Consider the following 24,149-nt stretch of genomic DNA (forward strand, 5'->3'; position numbering starts at 1 on the left):
GGTGTCACTCTCCAAAGAGCTTAATGCTGGTCTTGAAGAGTGAGTTCTCACAAGAGTGATTTGTTATAACATGATTTCTCACAAGAGTGGTTTGTTATAACGTATTATAAGAGTGGTTTGTTATAACGTCAGTGCACAGTTGGGTTCACTTTCCATTTCCCTGCCACGTTGTGCCCTAGCCAAGGGGGTTAAACAGGTAAGAACCACCCTAGAATCCACAAGGGTGAACTCAATAAACCCCTTTTCTTTACAAGTCTCCAACTTGTAGTATTTTGTTATAGAAACAAAAAAATGCCAATAACATTCCCAGTAATTCAAGTTTTCCTGTGATAGGACCTTATATTAGTCTTGTAGATCAGAACAGAGTCCAGAAACTAATGCATGTATACATAATATAACCCAGCTATCTCCCAGGCCCCATATGGCCCAATGTGTATACAAAATTATTTTCAAAGACAACCAAAATCTCACTATAGAAGCCTTGAACATGCAGATCTTTATTCTAGTTTTCCTAAAAGGAATATATTAATGGATTTACTACAGATACTCCTGAAATATCATCCAGAAATCCTTTCCTTTTTTAAAATTTTCTTTTTAAACATTTTTTTTAGTTATACAAATTTCATATCTTTCATATATACAGGTTTAGGAACATAGTGATACTTCTCACCCTACCATCCCTCCTGCCAATGCTCCAACCCTTCTTCCTACTCCCTCTCCCATTCTCACTCTTAATGTTTATAAAGATCTATTTTCACCTTATTTAATGACTGTAAAGTTAACTCTGCACTAAGTAAAAGAGTTCAACAAATAGTATGAAGGAAAAAACCACTGCTCCTCAACAGAAGAGACAGGGGCTATGAACAATCATCGAACCTGACAATGTCCATTTCACATTTCACTCCAATACACTACATTTTAGGTGTTCTATTGGTTACCAAAGATCGGGGAACATATATGGTATCTTTCTTTTTGCGACTGGCTTATTTCGCTAAGTATAATTTAGGTTTCCAGTTGTATACACTATGGAGTACTACTCAGTTGTAAAAAAAAAAAAAAATGACATCCTGTCTTTTGCAACAAAATGGGTGCAACTGGAAATCCTTTCTAAATTACCTTCTCTTTCCCCAAAGTTGCAGACTCACCTTGACCTCTAAGTGAGCGCCTCACCCCTCCATCCACATATACATCCTCTCCCCCTATTGCCCACCCACATTGCACTCCCTATTGGGAGCCCCTCTGCAGTGGGCAGCCCATGGGAAGGGTGATTCTCGTCCCGATGTGGTCTCTTTTCTAGAAAGCAGGGGATTCGCAGTGTTCAAGTAACAAAAAGTTCCCCAGTAGACTCCTAGAATTCTGATGAGTAAAAAATTCCCATCTTCATTTTTTTGAGAATGTCCTGTGTCTTAAACGTGGCAGTGAACAAGTCAATATGTGGTATTGGGGTTATTGGCTGTGTGCTTAGAGAAATAAGCTGACATTTCTGTATTTTATTAACATAAACATTTTCTGAGTATGATTTTCCATAGATTAGCATACATATTACTAGGTTTGGAATATGCCTGTATTTGTATATATGTAGAAACACGTCTGCGAGTTTATCTCTATGCTTTGGCCTTGAAAACAGTGAGGGGAATCTTTTACTTTGTATATTTTTGAAATTTAAATAGTTTCCTTTATAAAACATGTGCATTATTTTGGTAATAAATATTTATTAACTTTTTCATTATTTTTAAATTATTAAAAATGTTGTAAGTAAAAATTCAATATTTTGCAGTGTAGATAGGAATTTTGGAAAGTGTAAAAAGTTGTGTAACTACTGCATTAGTCAAAATACAAAACAGCCTCAGTACCTCTCTCCAGTTCCCCTTTGTAGTCAAATTCTTCCCCAACCCTTAACCTGTAGCAGTCTCTTCTCCATCCCTAATTATGTATTCTCCAGAATGTCATGGATAGGCAGCCATGCTGCCATGTCTCCAGCTTCTTTCACTTAGCATAATGCACTTGAGAGTCATCATGATGTGTGTATCAATAGTCTGATCTCTTTTCCTATCTGAATAGTACTTCATTATGCACCTGTACAAGCCATAGTTTTTTTTACCCTCCCCCCTCACCCCCCACCGAGGGACATTTGGATTGTTCCCAGGTTTTGGTAATTACTAATAATGAGGCTATCATAATTTGCATACAGGTTTTCCTGTTTTCATTTCACTTGGGTTAACACCTAGGTAGGAACAGGTTTTGCAGGGTCATAGGGTGACTGTATATTTAACTTCACAAGAAACTGCTCAACTCTCTTTCCAAGGAGGCACTACCACTTTGGATTCCCACTAGTGATGCCTGAGAGTTGCTCTCTGTCCTTGCCAACACTTGACATTGTCTGTTTACAAAAAAGTTAGACCATTCTAGTTGATGTGTCATGGTATCTCATGGTTGTTTCAATTTGCATTTCCTTAAAGACTCTTCATGTCCTTATTTGTCGTTGTGTATCCTCTTTGGTGAAGTGACTTCAACACTTTTGTTCATGGTTATGGGGTTATTTTGTAGTTTTGAACTTTGAGAGTTCTTTATACATTCTGCATGCCAGTCATTTATCAGCTGTAAGAATTCAAAATATTTTCTCATCTTGTAGCTTGTTTTTTCAGTTTTACCTCTGAAAGCAAAAATTAACTTTGATGAAGATCAGGTTTTGCTTTTTTCTTCAATGTCAAAGTTAAGAATTCACTAACTCAAAGTCACAAAGATTCTCACCTGTGCTTTCTTTAAAAGTTTTATAGAGTTGTGCTTGCATTCAGGTCTATATCCATAGCAAATGAATTTTGAAAATAATTTATGAAGTATAGGTCAATTTTTTTGGCATATGGATGTCCAATTGCTCTAGTACCTACTTGTTGAAAAGACTATAATTTCTCCACATTAAACAACTTTTATTCTAGAAAAAAAAATGATTCTACCAAGCATGGGAACTCAAACATCTTCTTTTTTATTTTTTTAATTTATATAAATGGAACAAATTTCATGTCTCTCATACATACAGTTTTAAGCACATAATGACACTTCCACTCCATCCTCCCTCCCTCCCCCTCTCCTGCTGCCTTTCTTATTTTTCTTTAAATTTTTGTAATAATATACTTTTTTTCTTTGAGAACAAGTTTTATCATTAATAGAAGAAGCACCTAAGAAATAGGCCATGGAGTTGAGCACTTAAGTTTATCTAAAACGTATGAGACCTAAGACTGTCTCCCACTTAATACACTAAAACGAAGTAAATCTTTGAGAACAGGTTCAAACATCTTCCAACATAAAAGGAGAAGATTCCACAGACCCGGATTTGGAGGCTGAGAGTCACTTCTGCCCAAAAGAAAACCCACGGTCTTTGTTTCACTTGCAGTGGCATAAAATTAAACATAATCTTATACTTCATTTCTAGACTAGTTTTCTTTGCACAGCTTTTAGGAGATGTCTTAGTTATTTGTAAATTCAAGGGTCAGTAATATGATCATTCTTTTTTGACAAATTCTTTCAGAATGGGAGTGAAGCTTTAATCTCACGTAGTCTATTCCTTCTTTAATTACAAAAATAATACATGTTGAATATTTCAGTAATACAAAAAATTATCTAAGTTTTAGGATTCTATAGCAAACTGGTCTTCCTACAGCCTTTCTGGCCTTCTCAATCTCTTTGGCTGGTTTCTGTTCCTTTTCTCCCCTTCCTTATGACCTCAGATATTGGCATGGATTTATTTCTTTATTCCACTTACTCCCTGGATGATCTCATTCAAATCCATGGAGTGAAATGCCACTTATACCTCCCATGAGCCAAAGTTGTGTCTCCATCCCAACTTCTTCTCCACACTCCACGCTGGTTTAACCAACTGTCTCATCAACACCTCAGAGACGTCTAATAGCCACTTGTCTAATGAGAGAATCTTGGTTTCTCCACCTAGTCCTGCTTTTTGCTGAACCTCTCCTGTCTTGGTTTAGGGCACCATTATTCCTTCAGTTGCTAAGACCAAACACCCAGACGTCGCTTGACGGCACTCCGTCTCACACCTGACATTCCATCGTCCAGCAAGTTCTTTCAACCCTAACTGTAAAATGCACCTTGAATTGGACCACTTCTCACTGCTACAGCTGCTACCTCTGTGGACTCTGGAGAGAAATGGGGAACATGGCCTTGCCCCCTCACGGGTTTCTTCGTCTCCACACCTGCCCCTGCAATGTCATCTCCACAAAGGGTAGTCACAGGTCTTGTTGAAGACATAAATCAGATCATGTCCTTTTCCAGCTCAATTCTCACCAAGGGGCCGGCACTGAGGTGTAGCGGGTAAAGCTGACACCTGCAGTGCCGGCATCCCATATGGGCGCCAGTTCAAGTCCCGGCTGCTCCACTTCTGATCTAGCTCTCTGCTGTGACCTGGGAAAGCAGTAGAAGATGGCCCAAACACTTGGGCCTCTGCACCCACGTGGGAGACCCAGAAGATGCTCCTGACTCCTGGCTTCGGATTAGCCCAGCTCTGGCCATTGCAGCCATTTGGGGAGTGAACCAGTGGATGGAAGATCTCTCTCTTTCTTCTCTCTCTCTGTAACACTGTCTTTCAAATAAATAAATCTTTAAAAAAAATCTGGTACATTTTTCCAAAAAGCATCATTTCATGTTGCATGCTGGGAGATCCAAAGCCACAAGCCCAGGGATCCTAATTTTCTTGCTGTGATACATAACTTCCTAGTGACTTTGTTTTCCTCAGAAGGAATCCACAATACAAGATCTCAAGTTTCCGAGCTGGCTGGAGAGCTCATGCAAGTTGTGACACTTGGTGATTGATGGTTATTTCACATCCCTGTGGTTTCTGCTGGGCCTTGCTAGAAGTGTCCTCAAAGAACAAGAGAAGTTGTTGCAGCAAGTAGGACAGAGGATGAGTAAGAAGAGCAAAGCCAAGCGAGAGAAGAGATGCTGAGCTCCAGCAGCGCCGGGAGCACCTGCAGTGTCATGTGGCTGCCAACGCAGGGTTCATGCAAATGTCTGTTGACTCAAGTGCTTGCCTTGCCTTGTGCTGAGTTGTCAGTGCTGCCCTGAGCCTCTGTGTCTTCATCAGATACCAAATAACTAGGCTCAGAGATACTTTTATGGCACCAGTATACAAGGATACTTCATAAAGATCATAGAAATGTGGAAGTAAAAGATTATTTTGGTGCAAAGGTTTTTGAAATCTATATTTTTTTCATTGTGCACTTTTTTTAAAAAAAAAATAGTTATTCATTTGGGAGGTAGAGTTACAGAGAGAAGGACAGAGAAAGGTCTTCCATTCACTGGTTTATTCCCCAAGTGGCCACAGCAGCTGGTGCTGAGCTGATCCAAAGCCAGGAGTCAGCAGCTTCTTCCGGGTCTCTCATGCTAGTTCAGGGACCCAAGCACTTGGACCATCTTCTACTGCTTTCCCAGGCCATAAGCAGAGAGCTGGATTGGAAGAGGAGCAGCTGGGACATGAACCAGTGCCACGGGCGGATGCTTAGCCCACTATGCCACAGCACCAATCCCCATAGTACACGTTTCCCACGTAATTTGGGAAGTACCCTCATAGAAGAGCTTGAAGGATTCTTCGAAATTAGCTACTCTCCCTTTACAGAGACAAAATGATTTTCACATGTAATGATCAAGATATGCTTCACCTCGGCTATTCAATAAGGAAAGGAAACAGCTGTTTTACTTCAACTCTAACGACTTCTGACTGTTGATCAGAAAAGTGCACGTCTGGACATTCCTCAAGAAGGAATAGGGCCGGCGCCGTGGCTCAACAGGCTAATCCTCCGCCTTGCGGCGCCGGCACACCGGGTTCTAGTCCCGGTCGGGGCACCGGATTCTATCCCGGTTGCCCCTCTTCCAGGCCAGCTCTCTGCTATGGCCCGGGAAGGCAGTGGAGGATGGCCCAAGTCCTTGGACCCTGCACCCGCACGGGAGACCAGGAGAAGCACTTGGCTCCTGGCTTCGGATCAGCGCGATGCGCCGGCCACAGCGGCCATTGGAGGGTGAACCAATGGCAAAAAGGAAGACCTTTCTCTCTGTCTCTCTCTCACTATCCACTCTGCCTGTCAAAAAAAAAAAAGGAATGGCACATGACTAGTACATGTGTGACTATACCCCCATCCTCCCGCATGTCTGGGACAGTTTGGTAACCAGCCTCAGCCAAACTCTGACCAGCCCGCGAGCCCTCTAGACAACGGTGCTGTGGCCAGCCAGCCAAATAGGACACGAGGCTGTTCCCTAGTGGTGAAGATGCCTGTGTACCACGTCGGAGTACCTGGGGTCATGTCCTTGTTCCACATCCTGGCCTCCTGCTAATGCAGCAGTGATGTCTCACGGAACGGAGTCCCTGCCACCCATGAAGGAGGTCTAGATGGGGTTTCCAGGTCCCAGCGTCTGCCCCAGCCCAGTCCCACTCCTTGTGCTCATTTGGAGATCACGCGCTCTTCCTCTTTCTCTCATGTCTGTGCCTCTGAAAAGAATTTACAAAGTGGCTCTGAGTTTTAATGTGAATTAAAATCCATTCCCCTCTTCTAAATGCTATAGGCCTGTGACTCGAGACTGGTGCTAAGAGCACTGGACTCCAAGCCAGAAGAGCTCCATTGGATCCCGAATCTGCTTTTTCCTAGCTGTGTGATCTTAGGCAAGTCAGTTAACTGTCCCCAGGGACCATTTGCACATCTCTGCAACAAGGGAGTTAGATTAACTACTAAGCATCCTTCCACCTCTGACGAATGCCGTCATCCAAGGTCCGTAGACCACTCCGGAGGATTCCTCGTTCCTAGAATGTATCGGCAGAAAGAATGGTGCTCAGGAAGTTTGCATGTTACAGATATATCTGGAGTCTCTAAAGTATGGCATCCTAGCTTTTCCGGAAGACTTCTTTTTCCTCTGCTTGCTCCCATTGACCCATATCTCTGTAAGGAGAATGTAGGCATTCAGAAGGGAGAGAGGGGAAGGAGTCACTTAGAACCAGAGACTTGCAGGAGCCTCATCCGCGCTGCGGGGTCTGCATTGTTTTTGACACTGTGCTGTGCAGGCTTCCCCTTCCTGCATTATCCCGCCATGGGAACCGTAAGTCCTGCCCCAGATCGCTGTCTCCATGTGGCCTGTGGGGCTCTGAGTCTCCTTCCCCAACCCCTCGCAGTGACCTGCCTCCCCATTTCTCTTCCAGGCTCCCCTTCCCTTCGGGCGTACCCCCTCCTCTCGGTGATCACCCGACAGCCCACGGTCGTCTCCCACCTGATCCCTGCCACCCCTGGAATCGCCCAGGCGCTGTCCCGCCGCCCAGCCACCGAGGCTGCGTGTGCCGAGGCCCCAGGGGGCGAGGCTCTGGCCAGCAGCGAGTCGGAGACGGAGCAGCCCACGCCGCGGCAGAAGAAGCCCCGCCGCAGCCGCACCATCTTCACCGAGCTGCAGCTCATGGGCCTGGAGAAGAAATTCCAGAAGCAGAAGTACTTGTCCACCCCAGACAGGTGAGGGCGCTGGGAGGGGTCCCCGCGGGACAGGCCCTTCTCAGGTCTCGCTGGGGGACCTGCAGCCAGCGAGGATGGTTTCAGTGGTGCCCAAATCCCCTAGGCTCAAGTGGCCTCTCCTTGACTTAACAGAACCCGGGAGCCTGCCTGTGGCTGGACTCACTCTGTATTTTAACTCCAGGACTCCAGTACCACCAGCAAAGGCAAGGTTAGCTTAAAGCCATTCACCCTGAGCATCGGAATCCTTTCCCCACCCACCTGTTTCCCAGCCGGCTCCCTTTGCTGGCCCGAACCTTGCTTGGAAAGGGCTGGATGGATCCAGGTGCGGAAGCGAGCACCAGGCGTCCTAGTGGATTCGGTCGGGACCTCTTGGCAGACCTGGAGGAGGAAGAGAATCTTTTCTATGAACACCTTTGAGATCAGGTTGGGGTGGGGTGTGAGCCCCCTTTCTTTAATTTACCATCTGAACTGCAGATGGACAAGAGGTGTGTCTTACACCTCCTAACTCACTCCAGATGTGGCTGAGCTAATGTGGGATTGGATTTATTAGGGGGATTTTCCAGGTCCTTTTATTTTGTGCACTGCCTTGTCCAAATCATATTTGATTCCTGTGCCATCAAAGAGAAAAGGGGGTGTGTGTGAAACTTGCAGCAAGAGGGGGATCTCTGAGTCACTAACAGGGAATTTGTCTATGATTTCGTTACCTGGAAACTATCAGCTGTTGGCTGAGGGTCTGACTGGCCATTGTGGGGGGACATGGGTCCAGAGTCTGCTCTGAAGGAGGTCATGGGGAAGGACCGTGTGTCGTGACTTTGATGGCGGTGAGCTGGGGACCTGTGCCTGCATGGTGCCCGGTGTGCCAGGTGTGGCTGCAGAGCCTTCTCTGGGGAGGAAACACTTAAGAAGAGCTTTGATTCTGGAGACAGGGCACTGCACACAGAGGAACCTGCACACAGAGGGTACACTAGCTTGTCTACCTGGGAGGGTTGTGGGTGGGGCATCTCAAGGTTAAGGTGTGGACAGGACCTGGTGGAGATGAGGTTGCAAAGGTGGGAAGGGCCTGGCTGAAGAATGGAGGCTTGGAAGGGGCAGGCATTTGACCAGAGTCCCCTACCCAGCTCCTGACTCCAGCTTCCTGCTAATGTAGTCCCTGGGAGGCAGCAGGTGATGGATTAAGTAGTCAGGTCCCTGCCAGCCATGTGGGAGACTTAGATTGAGCTCCCAGCTGCAGCCTAGCCTAGCCCCAGCTTTTGTGGGCATTTGGGGGTGTGAACCAGCCGATGGAGGCTCTGTTTGTCTCTCTCCCTCTCAAATAAATAAAGAAAAGGATTGCAGACTGTTCCATGTAGGCAGCCAGCAGCTATTAAGAGCCATAAGCGACAGGAGCAGATTTAGATTTTAGAATCACGGCTTTGGTGGCACGGTAACTTTGTTACCAGAGCTAAGAAATGGGGCAGGGAAACCAGTGAGGCGAGAATGCAGGGAGAGTCACTGTGAACCTGAGTGCAGGTGGAACAGCAGGAACAAAGAGGAGACAATACATGGGAGAGCAGAGTTGCAGACTGGAACAGGCAGATTCGACATTGCAGGAGGAAGAGAGAGGGGAGTTGGGAATTCTGTGGTTCCTGCTTTGGGTCGCCACTGAACAGGGTTTCTATGAACGGACTTTGGAAGGCAGGGGACAGCGCGGGTCTGTGGAGGAGGAGGGAGTTCTCTTTTGCACATGGGCATTTGGGTGCCTTGTGGCGACAGTGGAGACAGGCCCGTGAGCGGGGCATCAGTGGGTGGCTGTCGCGATGCATGCCCTCCACACGTAATGGGGGCCTCACGTACTTGTGCAGCCAGGGGGAGTGGGCTGTGTCATTTCTTGAGCTGTGTGGCGGTGTGTCGAAGCGGTTTCAGCAGCGGCGGCAGTCCCATTTTAGGCCTGTTCTTTAGAAGTCAGAGAAGCTGTTATTACAGAAATGGTACTTCTTCATAAACCTGCTGGGGCTCCCTGCTGCCTGCCCAGGCATCTCTCAGGTGGCCTGCACGGGGCTGATTCACTCGCCTGGGGAGGAGGATGCCATGCGGCTGGCATCGAACTGCCGCCCCAAGCCGCTTCTTCCCATCATCCCTGCCTCCCTACGTGCCCAGGGCCATGAGTGCGCCCTCCTCCTCTGTGTTTGTTTGCCCAGTTTCCTAGGTGACTCCATTTAAGCGAATACGCAGGGAAGTGAGAATTTGTAACGGTGGCAGGTAATGAGAGAACGCCGATGACAGCGAAGTGTGTTTCTGTAGCCAGAGTGAGTCAAGGAGGCATGGTTCCCAAGTGAGCTAACACCACTTGCTAATGCAGTGGCAGAGCTGTGGACCTTCCATTGACTAATGCACTTGATGGCCTCAGGTGACCTGGGCTCAGGCAAGCACAGCCAGGACCCAGGGAGGACCCGTAGGGCTGCCAGAGCCCCCAGAGAACTGGGAGACCAGAAGTCTGTGGCACGGCCCCCTCGGATCTTGGTTCCTTAATGAATGACTGCTTGGGAAATGATGCTTTGTTAATGGAAAGAGCTAAGTGCTGTTGGCGCTGGGAATTTGTTGGCTTCAGTGTGTTCATTGCTTTCAATAAAACTGTCAGCTTCCAGTGGCCCTGGCACAGGGATGACCAGATAGAAGTGAATGCGTGTTTATGCCAGGTCCCAAAGCCCCTTGAAGGAAGACTCTGTTTTTATTTTGTACACTCTGGATGGAGGAGGGCACAGGGGGGAGGCTGCTCCTGCCAGTGCCAACAGTTAGCCCCTGCCCACAGGCACCCACTGACCTTGCTATTGGTCAGAGCTCCCCAGAGAAATTTGCCACTGAGAACTCGCACCTGAGACTGTCCATAGCCCAGGCTTGTGGTTCTGTGGGCTGTGTGAGACCATGGGCCTTAGATCTGCAAAGTGGCCATTCCTCAGAAGTCTGAGGACCTTCAGAAAGTACTGGGCACTGCCCAAGCTGCATCAAGGTGTGACCTCACGTACTGGTGTTGGAAGTCCACACGGCTTGCTGGAGCAGCCTTGGAGATGCAGGGACATGGCTGATACTGGCTCAAGGAGGTGATCCTTCCAGAAGGTCTTAGGTAGACCTGGGTTGCTTAGCCACTTAGGCCAGAAGTTATGAGACTGGGGTTGGAAGGTTGGCTACAGGCTTCCCTTTCTCATTGCATTCACTCCTCATGGGGTGTTGACTACTCCCCGGAATGTAGCCTCCCAGAGTTACAGAGGAAGAAGAGAAAAGAGAGGGAGAGAGAGAGAGAGAGAGAAGTGATTTTCTATTTGCTGGTTTATTTCTCAGCCAGGGCTGGGCTAGGCAGAAGCCAGGAGCCTGGATCTGCATCCAGGTCTCCTAAACCAGTGGCAGGGGTGCAAGCACTTGGACCACCTTCTGCTGCTTTCCCAGGTACTTTAGCAGAGAGCTGGATAGGAAGTGGAGCAGCTGGGACTCAAACCGGTGCTCATATGGGATGCCGGCATTGCAGACAGCAGCTTAACTTGCTTCACCACAACACTGGACCCCAGTGTTCCCCTTTGAAAGATCCAACTTGTACAAAAATATTGTGGGTAAGAGTGATTGAGCCCCTATTCTGGACAGAGCTAAGTGGATTCAAACACTGCCTCCATCTCTAATTCTAGGATCCTCTACCAGGAATCAGATTAGTTTTTCAGCTCAGGGCCAGGTAGGTCTGTATTTTGGGGCCATGTGGTCTCTCACAACTACTCAACTCTGATGTCTCTGGCAGCCAAGCACAAAGATGTAAACAGATGACCATGTCTGTGATGCAATAAAACTTTATTTACAGAACCAGGTAGCAGACAGGATCTGGCCCTAGTGGTTGAGATCTTTTGAGCCTCCAATTGGTCATCTGTGAGATGAGAATAATTACACCTGCTTCACAGTGCTGTGAAAGGAATACAGAAGCTGGCACACGGCAGGGCTTAGCAAGTAGCCTGGAATGCTGTGTTGTGAGGATAAGTCCCAACTGCACTCCGGAGTGGCTTTGACTTTGGGGACTTTTCAGAAGGCTGGAGAGAGATTCAGAATGGTTATTACAGTGGCATAGGAAGCAGGAGGGCCGTGGATCTAATGTTTGTTTCAGAATCTTTATGGCGTTTAATTATTTGGAACATTTGAATTCTTGAAACAGTTGAGGGCAGCTCTAAGGAATGAATCGATCCATCAAAAAGTAGTTTTGAGCCCTGGTTCTGGATTTAGCAATGTGAGAAACATTTTCATGGCCGTAAACAAAGCTTAAGACATAAGCTGCTGTTGCTGTTACATTAGAGAGGCAGAAATAACACATGGGATGTGATCAGAGAAGAGGTGAGAATGTGGGAACTCTGGGGGATGGTCAGGCTCTGAAAGGGGCAGGGACGATGAGCCATGGGGGGCTTACCTGCTGGAGGTGGGACTCAGGTGGCTGTGAGGTGATGAGTGGTATTCATACAAGGACCCTGCAGCTTTGTCTTTCCTGTTTCCAAGTTGGGACTACCCCAGAGCTCCTTGGGCGTGGGCCTTTGCTTCTTAACTTTCCAGCGTTTTCTCCGTAGGTTTCTTGGAAGGAAAGAAAATCCCCTTGAATTGACTGAACAGAGGAGAGTCAGACTTTGGGAGCCACTACCGGGAGCAGGTCGGCTCAACTCAGTCCCCACTGCTGTCTGCCATCTTCCTCATCCCCCCTTGTGTCTCATCCAATAGGTTGGACCTGGCACAGTCTCTGGGACTCACTCAGCTGCAGGTGAAGACTTGGTATCAGAATCGCAGGATGAAATGGAAGAAAATGGTGAGAAAGGGGAGAGCGAGTGTAACCATGTACTCCTGTGGGGAGGGGGCTCGCCGCAGGGATGCCGTGAGGCAGGAAGCACCCCTTGACGTCTGCCGTGGAGGAGGTTGGGAGTGTTGCTATGATTTGGCTGGGAGGGAGGCTGTTTGAACTGTAGGATAAGCTTTTGACCTCTTGCCCTGGATTCCTAACCAGAGAGAGATTCTTTTTCACTTTCTTTAGAAACCAAAGTCAAAGCCCTCAAGCTTCTCATTTGCCAGCTGTAACCCCAACTGCTGGCCCCTGCTAAGCACTTCCTTCCCCCACCCACCCACCCACAGCTAAGAATAGAAGGCGCAGTATTCTTTGTTTCTGACAACACGGAGGGTGCACCTGTTCTGCTGGCTGTGCATCCTCGAATGCAGGGGTTCCCAAGCCTTCGGGGGCAGCGCAGTCACCTGGGCAGCAGGTGACTCCAGAGGCCTGCGACAGGGCTGGGAACATGCACGTTAACAAGCTCCCAGGCTCCCCTGGAGCACCCAGCATATTACTGCAGCTTTTATAACATGGCTCTGGTGTCTAGCTAATGAAATCTTTCCATCTTTGATTTTTTTGATGTACTAAATGAAGATATCTCACATTTTGAAGAACTCAACTCAACTTCATTATCTTTTTTTTAAGATTTATATTATTAATTTGAACTGCAGAGGGCCAAAGAGAAAGGGAGAGACAGAAAGAACCCTTCCATTTCTTGGATCACTATCCCAAATGGCCCCAACAGCCAGGGCTGAACCAGGACAAAGCCAGGAGCCTGGGACTCCATCCAGGTCTCCCAACTGGTGGCAGGGGACCAAGTACTTGAGCCATCCTCTGTTGCTTTGCAAGGCACCTTACAAGCAAACTGGATCAGCAGCAGAGTAGCTGGGTCTCCAGCCGGTACTGCAGTATGGCGTGCCAGCATCACAAGGAGTGGCGTACCCAGCTGTGCCACAGCGACTGTCCCTTCTCCTTTTATTTTCTTAAATGCACTGTCTTACCGAATTTCCCAAAGTAGAGGAGTGTTTCATCGCTCAGCTTTGTGAACTACAAGGGGAAGGGCAAAGCCTGGAGAAGAGAGGTGGTGGTGCTCAGGGAAGAAGCCCTGCCCCATTGCCAGTGACCAGGTGCCCCTTGTCGGGCAGGGGCCTCTCACAGCCTTACCCAACCTCACCCACCGGCCCTTGTTCTTCCCATAAGCCCTAGGAGCACCACGCCTTCCTGATAACCCTCCGGTTTGCTATTGCATCTGCTTGTATTTCCTGGTGTTTCAAAGCTGGGATATGATTTTTTTTCGATAACCAGGTAACTGAGGGGTCCCTTTCCCCAGTGTCGGTGGATGGGTATTTTTTTCAATTTTGTAGTTTGGCCCAGTGATTTCTTTTGTGACACCTTTAGTTCCTGCTCTTTCTTGCTATTTTCTGCTAACAGTGAGAACAATCACTAAACTACAAATTCATATTAATGGAAGAAGCTAGAAAAAAATCAACAAGGAACAGATTCCCAGAGAGGAATTTCTGGGAATAACTCATCACGGCCCTCGGATGAAGGGGTTTTTAGATGGAGGCAGTGAGGCTCCCGAATGCTCATAAAGGAGATGCCAGTGCCCTGTACACACACACACTCACACACACTCACATGCACACACAGTCACATATATACACACTCATGCTCACACACACACACTGATGTGCACACACGCACAATCACACACATACATAATGCTCTCACACACTCTCACACTCATGCACACACACTCACACATGCTTTCACACACATGCACACACAGCACACACTCACACACACACTCACACACACATGCACAGTCACACACATACACACGCTCTCATACACATGCACACACATACACACATGCTCACACACACACTCACATACACACATGCTCACACACTCACACACATGCTCTCACGCGCACACATTCACACATGCACACACGCACTCACACTCACACACACATACATTCACACACATACACACACTCACTCTCACATACATATACTCACACACACATATACATACACACACACACATTGAGTGGATAAACAAACGTGCATCTAGCACACCTGTTTCTTTGGACCGTGCCTTGTCCTAGGTTCCATAGGAAGTAATGAAATACAGGTTGAGCAGCTCCAACCCGAAAATCCAAAATCTGAAATACTCCCACATCTGAAGCTTCCTGAGTGCTGTCAGGACACTACAAGACTTTAATGGGACGGAGCACAGTCAAAATGCAAGTGCACAGAAAGTAGTCTATAAAATTACCTTCAGATGATGACTATAAGAAACGCAAATAGATTTCATGTTCAGACTTGAGTGTCACCGTGATATATCACTATATACGAGTGTATGTAAATATTCCAAAGCTTGAAAAAATCAGACATCTGAAACACTTCTGGTCCCAAGTAATTCAGATTAGGGATAAAGGATCTGTGAACTATAACCCCTGCCTCCGGGGAATTTATGAGCTAGTTGGAGAAACAAGTCTTGGAGAGCAGAATTGGCCATATTATAACTAAGTGCTGGGTGTTTATTGCATATTTAAAAAACTTCTGTTATTCATCTATTTGAACAGAAAAGAGAGAGACAAACAGGAAGAGGTCTCCCAACTGCTGGGTCACTCCCCAAATGCTCACAACAGCCAGGACTGGGCCAAGCCAAAACCAGGAGCCAGGAGCTCAATCTGGGTCTCCCATGTTGGGACTTGGGCCATCACTTACTACCTCCTGGGCTGTGCATCCCAGGAAGCCGGAACGGGAAGTGGAGCTGGGACTCAGATCCAAGCACTCCACTGTGGGATGCAGGCACCCAAGTGAGGTCTAGCCACTGTTGCAGATTTATAACCTGCAAGGATTCCGAGGAGAGATGGTGAGGGAGGTTGGAGGGAGAAATTGAAACTGAAGGAAGAATGGAGTTCGGTTAACATCCTGAGACTCTTCAACACTACAGCACACATGAAGCTTCCAGGGGATTGGTTTCAGAAAGAACCAGACTGGGGAGGGAGCAGCCCGGGCCGTATTCCCAGGCCTGCCCCTCCCTGGCTGCTTTTGGGCAAGTCCATTCACTGCTTTCTGTGCAAGTTCCACCACCCACCTCCTTCCTCATCAATCATCATCATCAAAATCAATGTCTCCCGAGCAGCAGAGGCATTGTTCAAATCGGTTATCAGCAATCTCCTCATGAGTCAGACGAGCAAGGAACTGACAGCCTGCCGTCTCTGCCAGAACCGCCCAGGACCCGTAGGAGGACGCGTGCGCCTCTGCCTCTGACATCACTTGTTTTTCACCAGCCCCTGTGCTCCTGGCACAGCTGTGGGCTGGTTATTGATGGTTATCAATGCTATGCAAAGCAAAATGGAAGTAACCCAGCAGATTGGACCTCAGAGGAGGATCTGCAGGCCAGCTGAACTCAGGTCCCTTTGTGGAGCATCCGTGCCAAGCATTCAGTTCATGTTAGCCATAAGTCAGGGACCACTTAGCTTCATTAAGCACTGGAGACGCAGAGGCAAGGTAGGAACCTGTCCATTAAAGAAAAGGGCTTTGGAAAGGCGCTCACGTAAAGGAGACAGACCTGAAAGCCTGTAATTCTACACAGGGCAGTAGCGGAAGGATTTGCAGGGTTCAGGGTCAATACAGAGAAGACGGCCTGGGGGAGGAGATGTCTTGTAGAGTGGTTGAAATGTCTCAGATGAGATGAGCCCAGGCAACGTGGGGGAGGGTATTGCAGGCACAGGGAGGGTCCAGGAGCCCTTGGGGGCTCTTACGTGCTTCCAAATGGGCGGAACCAAGCCTTCACGGGGGGGTTGCGTTCAGCTGCAAGTCTGAATTCTGATTCCCTCAGAACAGCAGGACATTGTTGCTCTCCTGATTGCTTCATTTGTTTTCCTGGTAAAAACTCTTTCAAGCTATCTCTTCAGGTACTGCGGAGGAAAAGAAAAAGATAATTGGGCAATAAAGATGTCTCAAGGCTAGTAACCTAATTGGAACTGGAAAAAGATTAGCACTTGATTCTCAAGACTTATTCCCAGAGCTGCCAAGACAGCACTGCAAGAACCAAGATAGCATCTCGGACGAGTTTTGACCAGTCAGCATTTGTAACCTATAGCGGGTTGGGTAAATTAGACCTCGCACATGAGATGGGGCACCCAGCCTCTGGTCCATTGCTGTTGGCGTCAGATCCGGGAGGATCCACGGTGTTTTTACAACAGGCTGCAGAGCCTCCTCACCCTGTGGTTCTTCTCAGCTCTACAACACAGCTCTTTCATGAGAAGACCCTTCCCATCCCAGCCACGGAATCTGTGTGGGCCACGCAGCCATGCACCCTCAGTATCTTTCACACTGACAGTCGCCAGGTAGACAGTATTCATGAAATGGTTACTACTTACCATCTAGGTACTCTTGGACAGGTTACTTCAGTAAAGCGCCCCACTTGTACCTTACAGGGTGGAGCATTAACAGACTGGATCTCTGTGAAACACAGTGACTGCCGCACTGGACATGGCCACGAGATGTTAGCCGCTATGACGGTTATTATTATTATTATTGTTACCCTTCCATTATTATTATTCTGTGCCTTTAGAGGATCCAGAGTTTGGAGACTGGGATAAGTAAACCCAAAATAAATTCTGCGGGTTTCTGGGAGTCAGCAGTCCTGGATGTCTGTCTTTTGTCTTCCCCACTCTCCAGCTGTCTCCCCATCAGGGCCTGGGCCTTTGGGGCCCTTCGTGGGGTGTAGTAGAGCATCCCACATCAGATCGAGCCCTTTGGCTGGGGTGAGTGATGTGGTGCTGGGAGGAGGTTCATGCTGGAGAAGCCCAGCTTCTACCTGGGCTTCATGGCCACGGTCTGCGGTTACCTGGCCCTCACTGGTCTCTAAAGCTACAGATGGTGGGAGTGGGGAGCACCCCAGCTCGTGCGCCTCCTGGGAAGTTGGGTGATTGCAGACAACAGACACAGAGAGAATGGTGGCATTTGGGAGACCCCGCTCATGCATTATCCAGCTTGAAACACTGGCGAGGGTGTTAGAGGGGAAGGGCCAGGAGTTTTGTTCACATCTCTGCTCTGCCCTTTGGTTTGCTCTTTGACCCTGGTAGAGCCTTCCTGTTGGCTCAGTTTCCTGTCTGCACAGGAAGGGAGGGAGAAGCTTCCTCTGCACTGACACTGGGAGCTGGTTCCCCACCTCAGCACCTCGGGAAGGAAGCAGGAGGCTCCATCTTGACATGTGCAGCAACAGGACACTTGAACGCCTGCTGGCATGGTTAATAAAAGCAGACGGGTGCTTGGTGTTTTTCCGGAAAGCAGAGTGTTGTGTAGCCTTGCAGACATGAGTCGCCTGGCCTCTCTAGACCCAAGGGCACCTAATGGGCTCTGGGGACATGAGAGGAAAAGGCTCCTGGGAGGAGGAAAGAAAGCATGTTAATGAGAAGCTCTGGTATAGGGTGGTTTTGAGATAATTATTGCATGTCTCAGGTGTGCTGGAAGGCAGGGAGCCAGAGGTCCATGGGGAAAGCAGCCAAGAGGGTCGTTACCTCCTAATTATTGCTTGCACTGGAATGTTTTATTCCATTTAGAAAATGGTCTGATTTTTTTTTTTTTGTGGTATCTTGGGAAAACAGCCAGGTGGGGTCTATCCAGGCCATGTGGGTGGTGTTCTGTACTTGCTGGGCTGGTCTTGCTTTTGCCAATTAGGTGGCTTCCCCAGGCCTGCCCTTTTCTGACTTGATTACTGCACGGGACAGCTTGTTTTGTGCAACCTCTTTCATTCGGAGAGGGGCTGCTTTCAACGTGGGGGTTCCATCTCGGCCCCCTACAGCCCGATCTCACGGCAGTCACAGTCAGAAACTGACTGGAAGAGGAGGGAGACGTTGTCTCCCCAGAGGTGCTTCTGTCAGCGCCTGTGCCTTGGTAAAGCCCCCTTCACGTCCGTGTTAGCTGTTTGGGTGAAGTCAAGTTGATTGAGCCCATCCACAGCCATGAGGAGCCGTTGATTGAGAGTATGTGCTGGTCCTCATACTAGACACAGAAATGAATTTTGCACCTCCGCTGAAGAGCTATAATTATAAAACTCTTAGAAGAAAATACAAGAGTAAATATTCGTGACACTGGACTAGGCAAACTATACTTTGATGTGATCCCCAAAGCACAAGCATCAAAAGGAAAAACAAGCTGGACTTCATCAAAATGAGACAGTTTTGCTCTGTGAAGGACATCATAAGGAAAAGTATAAAGACGATGCACAGAATGCAAGAAAATTTGTACAAATCTTTTATCTGGTAAGGGGCACATATCACAATATTTAAAGAACCCTTCAACTAAATACAGGTGGTATATCCCTAATCCAGAAATCTGAACTCTGAAATGATCCAAAGTCCTCAATGTTTTTGAGCATTAACCTAACATCACAAGTGGAACATTGTACCCCTGAGCTCATGTGACAAGTCACTGTCAGATGACAGGTACACTAAAAAGACTCCATAAAATACCTTTCAGACTGTGTGTATAACGTGTATACAAAATGTAAATGAATTTCATGTTTAGATTTGAGTCCCATCCCCCAAGTATCTCATTATTCATATATGTAAATATTCCAAAAAAAAAAAAACACACTTCTGGTCCCAAGTGTTTTGGATAAGAGATACTCAGAAAGACAACCACATTTAAAAATGGGCAAGGTATATGAATAGACCTTGCTCCAAAGTAGATATACACCTGTCTAGGCAACATGTGGAAAGAGGTCAAACTCCATTTAGCACCAGGGGAATGCAAACCAGCAGCACGGTGAGGTGCCACTTCACGCCAGCGGTGATGACTACAGTCAAAAAGGCGTAATAACCGGCGCTGGCAAGGATGTGGAGAACTGGAACCCGCACATACTGTCAGAGTGCAAATCATAAAGCTGAGTCCTCAACATGTTCGGGTCACCGTGTGATCCACAACCCCATTTCTGGGTCTGTACCCAGAAGGCTTGAAAGGAGGGCCTTGCACAGACATTTGTGCACCCGTGTTCACAGCAGCATTTTTCACAGCTGCCAACAGGTAGAAGTGACCCAAGCAGCCATCAACAGGGGTGAGAGTCGGTACAGTGCGGTGTCTGCATAGACTGGCGTAGTATTGACTGATATGTGCCACAACATGCGTAAGTCACAAGAACATTATTCTGAGTGAAAGAAGCCCATCACCGAAGTCCATGAGTCCTGTGGTTCTGTTTGTGTGAAACGACCAGAGAGACGGCTGATCAGAGGTTGGGGGAAGAAGAGGTTGGAGAGAAAGGAGGAGTGACTGCTAATGGGTATGGGCTTTCTTTTGGAGGCCATGAGAATGCTTTAAAATTGCATTGTGGTGACAGTTGCCCAGCTCTGCAACCATGCTAAAAATCTTTAGCTCGTGCATCTTACATCGATGAACTGGGTGCTACGTGGATATCTCAAAGCAGTTTTTAAAAAGGACTTTTTACGATCAACCTGTTTGAAAAACACTCATTTTTTGTTTATTTGAAAGGCAAAGTTACAGAGAGAAAAGGTGAGACAGAGAGAGAGAGAGAAAGATCATCCACCTGCTGGTTCACTGCCCAAATGGTTGCAATGGTCAGGAGCCTGCAGCTCCATCTGGGTCTCCCACATGAGTGGCAGGAACCCAAGCACCTGGGCCATCTTCTGCTGCTTTACCAGGTGCAGGGAGCTGGATCAGAAGTGGAGCAGGCAGGACTTGAACCAGTGCTCATATGGGATGCTGGCATTGCAAGATATGCTGCAGCGCCAGCCTAGAACTTGTGTTTTGATTAGTTAGTACATTCATTCTTAAAATTCATCACCTGCATGTCTGCTGCTGCCCTGGAAGGAAGAATAGGCCGTTGGTCAGTATCCGGTGGATGCACAGAAAGTTAGTTGGGAGTTACGTGCTTGCAGCACAGGAGAAAGGAGAGATGCAGGATCTGCCTTCCCGGAGCTTATGTGCAGATGGAGAAGACAGTATTAAGTCAGGTGCGTGAGCAGCAGAAACACCTGCCACCCTAATTACCTGTGCTAATACAAGGCCTCCCAAAGCCCCTCTCACCAGCTGCCTAGAAAAACCGACAGCTGCACCGGGCCAGTGTTCAGAGCCAGTGGAACAGTGTGTATGGCACTCCAGAGCAAAATATAAATATTTAAAAAGTTATCCCCCTGCCTAGCTCCCGGGATTCTTGTGCAGGTCACAAATTGGGATAGTAAAAGTGCAAGTCCTTTGAGGTCACCCAAGACCACCTGGTGTCTGCAACTCCATGGAAAGGTTTGTTCATTTAGCAAAAGTTGTCAAATGCCTGTGTGTGCAGGGACTGAGTGGGAGGGGCAGGTAAATGCACATGCAGTGACAGCTCTGAGGACGGCATATGCAGAGGGCATTTGATTAAGACTAGGGGTGGGGGACAGCTTCCAGGACCAGTCAGCCGGGTGGAGAGACGTCCTGAGCAGAGTAAATCTGTCAGGAAAGTTCCAGCCCTTATATACACATCATCTGTTGGTCACTCTCTCCTCCACCTGTGAGATAAGTTAGTACCATCCCCATTTTTCAGATTGGGAAACTGAGTCTCAGTGTGTTCACAGGACTTTCCCAAAACAAAGCTGATAGTGGCAAAGTTGAAATTGACCTTAGTTTTGCTACCTTCAAAGATAGAAAAGTTATTGCTTCTTTGAGCAGTACAAGACTGGTTTTATGGCAACTTTTTACTGATGACAGAAATATATATATACACACATGATAATTGTTGAAAACTTAGAAAATATAGAATAAAACTTAGAAACAGACTTTAAAACATCTATGATCTTGATACTACAAATGAGTCAGTATATAAGATTGCTTCAGTTCCTAATTACATTATGCCTTTTTTAGTTTTTTAAAGATTTATTTACTTATTTGAAAGAGTTACACAGAGAGAGAAGGAGAGGCAGGGAGGGATGGAGGGAGGGAGAGAAAGAGAGAGAGAGAGAGAGAGAGAGAGAGAGAGAGAGAGAGAGAAGTCTTCCATCTGCTGGTTCACTCCCCACTTGGTGGCAATGGCCAGAGCTGCACCAATCCAAAGCCAGGAGCCAGGAGCTTCCTCCAAGTTTCCCATGGGAGTGCAGGGGCCCAAGGACTTGGGCCATCTTCTACTGCTTTTCCCAGGCCATAGCAGAGACCTGGATTGGAAGTGGAGCAGCCAGGACTCGAACTGGCGCTCATATGGCATGCTAGCACTGCAAGCGGCAGCTTTACCCTCTATGCCACAGCGCCGGCTCCCATTATGCCTTTTAATAACCTGTTTTTCACAAAAATATATGCATAGCACTTGCCATGTCACTAAACATTCTCCTATATAATAATTGCCATGGCCATCAAGCCTTCTCTCTTTGGGATATACCATAATTACCTACTGCATTGCACAGCTGAAACTTTGGGGGCTGGCGCTGCGGCGCACTAGGTTAATCCTCCGCCTGCAGTGCCGGCATCCCATATGGGCGCCAGTTCTAGTCCCGGTTGCTCCTCTTCCAGTCCAGCTCTCTGCTGTGGCCCAGGAAGGCAGTGGAGGATGGCCCGAGTGCTTGGGCCCTGCACCCACATGGGGGACCAGGAGGAGGCACCTGACTCCTGGCTTCAGATTGGCGCAGCTCTGGCTGTGGCGGCCATTTAGGGAGTGAACCAGTGGAAGGAAGACCTTTCTCTCTGTCTCTCTCTCTCACTGTCTGGAATTCTACCCATCAAATAAATAAATAAAATCTTTAAAAAAAAAAAAAAGAAACTTTGGACCATTTCCCTCCCCAATTTTTGCTGTTATATTCAATGTTTTAATGAATATTTCTTAAAGATTTATTTGTTTGAAAAGATGACAGAGAAGGAGAGACAGAGATACATGCACGCGCACGCACACACACACACACATCGAGATAAAACCTTTCATCCACTGGTTCACCCCCCAACTGACTGCAACAACCAGGTGCGGGCCAGGCGGAAACCAGGAACCAGGAACTCCATCCAGGCCTCCGATAGGGGTAGCAGGGGCCCGAGGACATGGGCCGTCTTCTGAGGCCTTCCCAGGTACCTTAGCAGGAAGCTGGATAGGAAACAGAGTAGCTGGGACTTAGCCAGCTCTTAATCCACTTAACCTGCTGCACCACAACGCCAGCGCCCGTACTGAATATTTTTACAGATCAATCTTTGTCTCGGTCTTGAAAGACACTTTGAATTTAGCTAAGAAATTTTCTGTGACAAAAAGGGTATGCACACTTCTAAGGCTTTTGGTTTGTATTCTCAGGTTTTCTTGTAAAGGTTGAACCAATTACAGTTTTCACTCTACAGTGTGTGTTCATTTTCCTGCTTGCTACAACTGCTGTTGCCCTTTGAGTTTGTCAACTCAATATTGATTGCATTAACGTTTCCTTTTTTATTTATTATTGAAATTCATTTTTTATGTTTATGATATTTTTATTAAATGCCAAATACGATATTGACTAAAAGTTCACTGAACATTTAAAAAATGAAGCCATCTTTGTAGACCAGAGGTGATGGTTTGTGAATATGAGAGGACTTCAAAAAGCTCATGGAAAATTGAATTGAAAGATGTTCATTTTGCTGTAAAAATGTTTTTGAAATTCATGCATAGTTTTTTCATAATATGCATTTCCATGAAGTTTTTGAAGACTCCTTTGTATGCAATGGATTCCAAATTTCTTGCACTAAACTAAACTTACCTTTTAATAATTTTCCACAAACATTTTTAAATCCCACCAAATATTTTGCCAAAACCTGTGACTCTTCGGGAATTGATCCTTTAGATGCTTTCGTGAGCATGGTGGGGGGAGGAGTTACTTCTCAGGTTTAATAACGGTTGTTTTTCTCACTCAGGTTCTTAAAGGTGGACAGGAAGCCCCCACAAAACCTAAAGGTCGTCCCAAGAAGAACTCCATCCCCACGTCGGAAGAAATTGAGGCTGAGGAGAAGCTAAACAGCCAGGCCCAGAGCCAGGAGCCTGTGGAGCCCTCGCGGGCACAGGAGGAGCCCTGTGAGGTGCGGGAACCCGAAGCCTGCAGTGTCCCCTTGGAGGTGGCAGAGCGGCCAGGCCAGCCCCAGGAGGTGCCAGTAGTCTCTTCGGAACCCCCACCGTTAAGCTAAAAGAAAAGTCTTTAGGGGGCAGGGGGAGACAGGGAAGAAGGGAAAGGCGAGAAGGCAGGGAGAACAGGGAGAGAAAAGCTTCCAGCGGCCTGGGGAGCTGGGAAGGAACAGGTGCACCTTTCTCCCCGCCTCCCTCCCTCTCGAAGTCCTCTGGTGTCGTCAGTGAAGCGTTTGAAGGAGACTCACTGGCCTTGGGCCACTCTCTTCCTGAAAGGCAGCCTTGGCCACAACGCCCTCGATCAAGGGGGACAGCACCTTGCGCTGCCTGCCCTGGCCAGGGGCGACTGCTGTGGGCCCGGGAAGCCCCTCCTGGCACGCAGGGACAGCAGCTGTCTTCCTCCTGCTGGCCCCTGGGCAGCCATCAAGGCAGAGAGGGTTGTGAGCCCTTGGGCAGTGGCCCAGGCTCCTTGCTGACTCAGCACTTACTTCTGTAGTTTTAAAAGAGAATGTAACGATTTGGTTGTTGTTTTTTTCCTGTGTTTTGGGGGTGGGAGGGTTGGGGTGAGTGGGCCAGAAAGAGTTGGGAGCAGGGAATTCGGAGCTGTTAGCCATGTTTCTGAATCACGTTGGTTTGTTTGAAGACACGTGTGCCTTTGTACCCATTCTAAGATGTTCTTGCTTCATCCACACAGTTGCCATCCCTGAGCTGCAATGCAGATATGTTAAGATAACTTTTATTTTTTAATTAAAAATAAATCT

At 47.5% G+C, this 24,149-nt stretch overlaps 1 protein-coding gene across 1 annotated transcript in view; it reads left to right on the forward strand.

The window, feature by feature from the left end:
• Nucleotides 1-23,450, forward strand: part of BARX2 (BARX homeobox 2) — a 77,890-nt gene extending 54,440 nt beyond the window's left edge. The window contains exons 2-4 of the mRNA XM_062198463.1: nucleotides 7,196-7,496; nucleotides 12,213-12,297; nucleotides 23,184-23,450. Of these exons, the coding sequence (XP_062054447.1) occupies nucleotides 7,196-7,496; nucleotides 12,213-12,297; nucleotides 23,184-23,450 (653 nt within the window). The remainder of the gene's footprint in view (nucleotides 1-7,195; nucleotides 7,497-12,212; nucleotides 12,298-23,183) is intronic.
• The last annotated feature ends 699 nt before the right edge of the window (nucleotides 23,451-24,149 follow it).

This window comes from Lepus europaeus, chromosome 7, assembly GCF_033115175.1.
Source record: "Lepus europaeus isolate LE1 chromosome 7, mLepTim1.pri, whole genome shotgun sequence".
Classification (NCBI taxonomy): domain Eukaryota; kingdom Metazoa; phylum Chordata; class Mammalia; order Lagomorpha; family Leporidae; genus Lepus; species Lepus europaeus.